The 752-nt window shown below is 53.5% G+C and overlaps 1 protein-coding gene across 1 annotated transcript in view; it reads right to left on the minus strand.

The window, feature by feature from the left end:
* The window catches only part of EMH_0006100 (uncharacterized protein), a gene marked incomplete at both ends in the record, with an annotated part of 6,221 nt that overhangs the window by 2,153 nt on the left and 3,316 nt on the right, over positions 1-752 (minus strand). Inside the window, one exon of the mRNA XM_013497433.1 lies at positions 305-483. Coding sequence (XP_013352887.1) covers positions 305-483 — 179 coding nt within the window. The remainder of the gene's footprint in view (positions 1-304; positions 484-752) is intronic.

Raw genomic sequence — 752 nt, forward strand, 5'->3', positions numbered from 1 at the left:
GTGGCGACACGCTCCACCGTTGTATTGACCCCGCCACGGCCTGCCAATGCATGGTCATGCATTTTCCGTAAAAGTTCCGTGCGAAGCGAGGCCGGAACGTACAATCGACGAACACCACGCTTCGTGTGATACTACAGGAGATAACCGTCGGTGCTGTAGTGCTTGACCCGTCGCCCGTGGTTGAGCTTAGCTAGGGCTGCAGCCGCATGACGATCTAAGGAATAAGAGGAACGTAATTTGGAAAGAAAGCGAGAATCATCACAAAGAAGGGCGGTTACAGAGCAGTCTGCCTGAACTGCCTGACCTGTAGGGCGTCTGGAAGGTGCGTCGGCGACCACGTTGGTGATACCCTTGATATACTTGACGGTGAAGTCATACTGCGTGAGCCGCGAAAGCCACCGAACAACTCTTTCGTTGTCATAGTCTTGAAAACTCTTCGTCAGGTGTGTCAATGATTGGTGATCGGTCTGAACCGTGAAGTGCCTGCCATACAGGTAGTGTCGGCACTTTTTAACGCCCCACCAGACCGCTTAAAGCTCCTTTTCCCTGACCGGATACATTTGCTCCCTATCTGTGAAGCGGTGCGAGTAGCAAGCGATTATCTGATGCTTTTTCGAACCAATAGCGTGCTGAGAGAGGATAACCCCGACAGCAGTGTCACTGGCGTCGGTCGTAAGGAAAAAGGGCTTATCAAAATCAGGGAGCGCGAGTACCGGGGATGATGTCAGGTGCCCGATGAGGCGTCGGGCGGC

Source organism: Eimeria mitis, genomic scaffold, assembly GCF_000499745.2.
Source record: "Eimeria mitis Houghton genomic scaffold, Emh_scaff267, whole genome shotgun sequence".
NCBI classification, from domain to species: Eukaryota; Apicomplexa; class Conoidasida; order Eucoccidiorida; family Eimeriidae; genus Eimeria; species Eimeria mitis.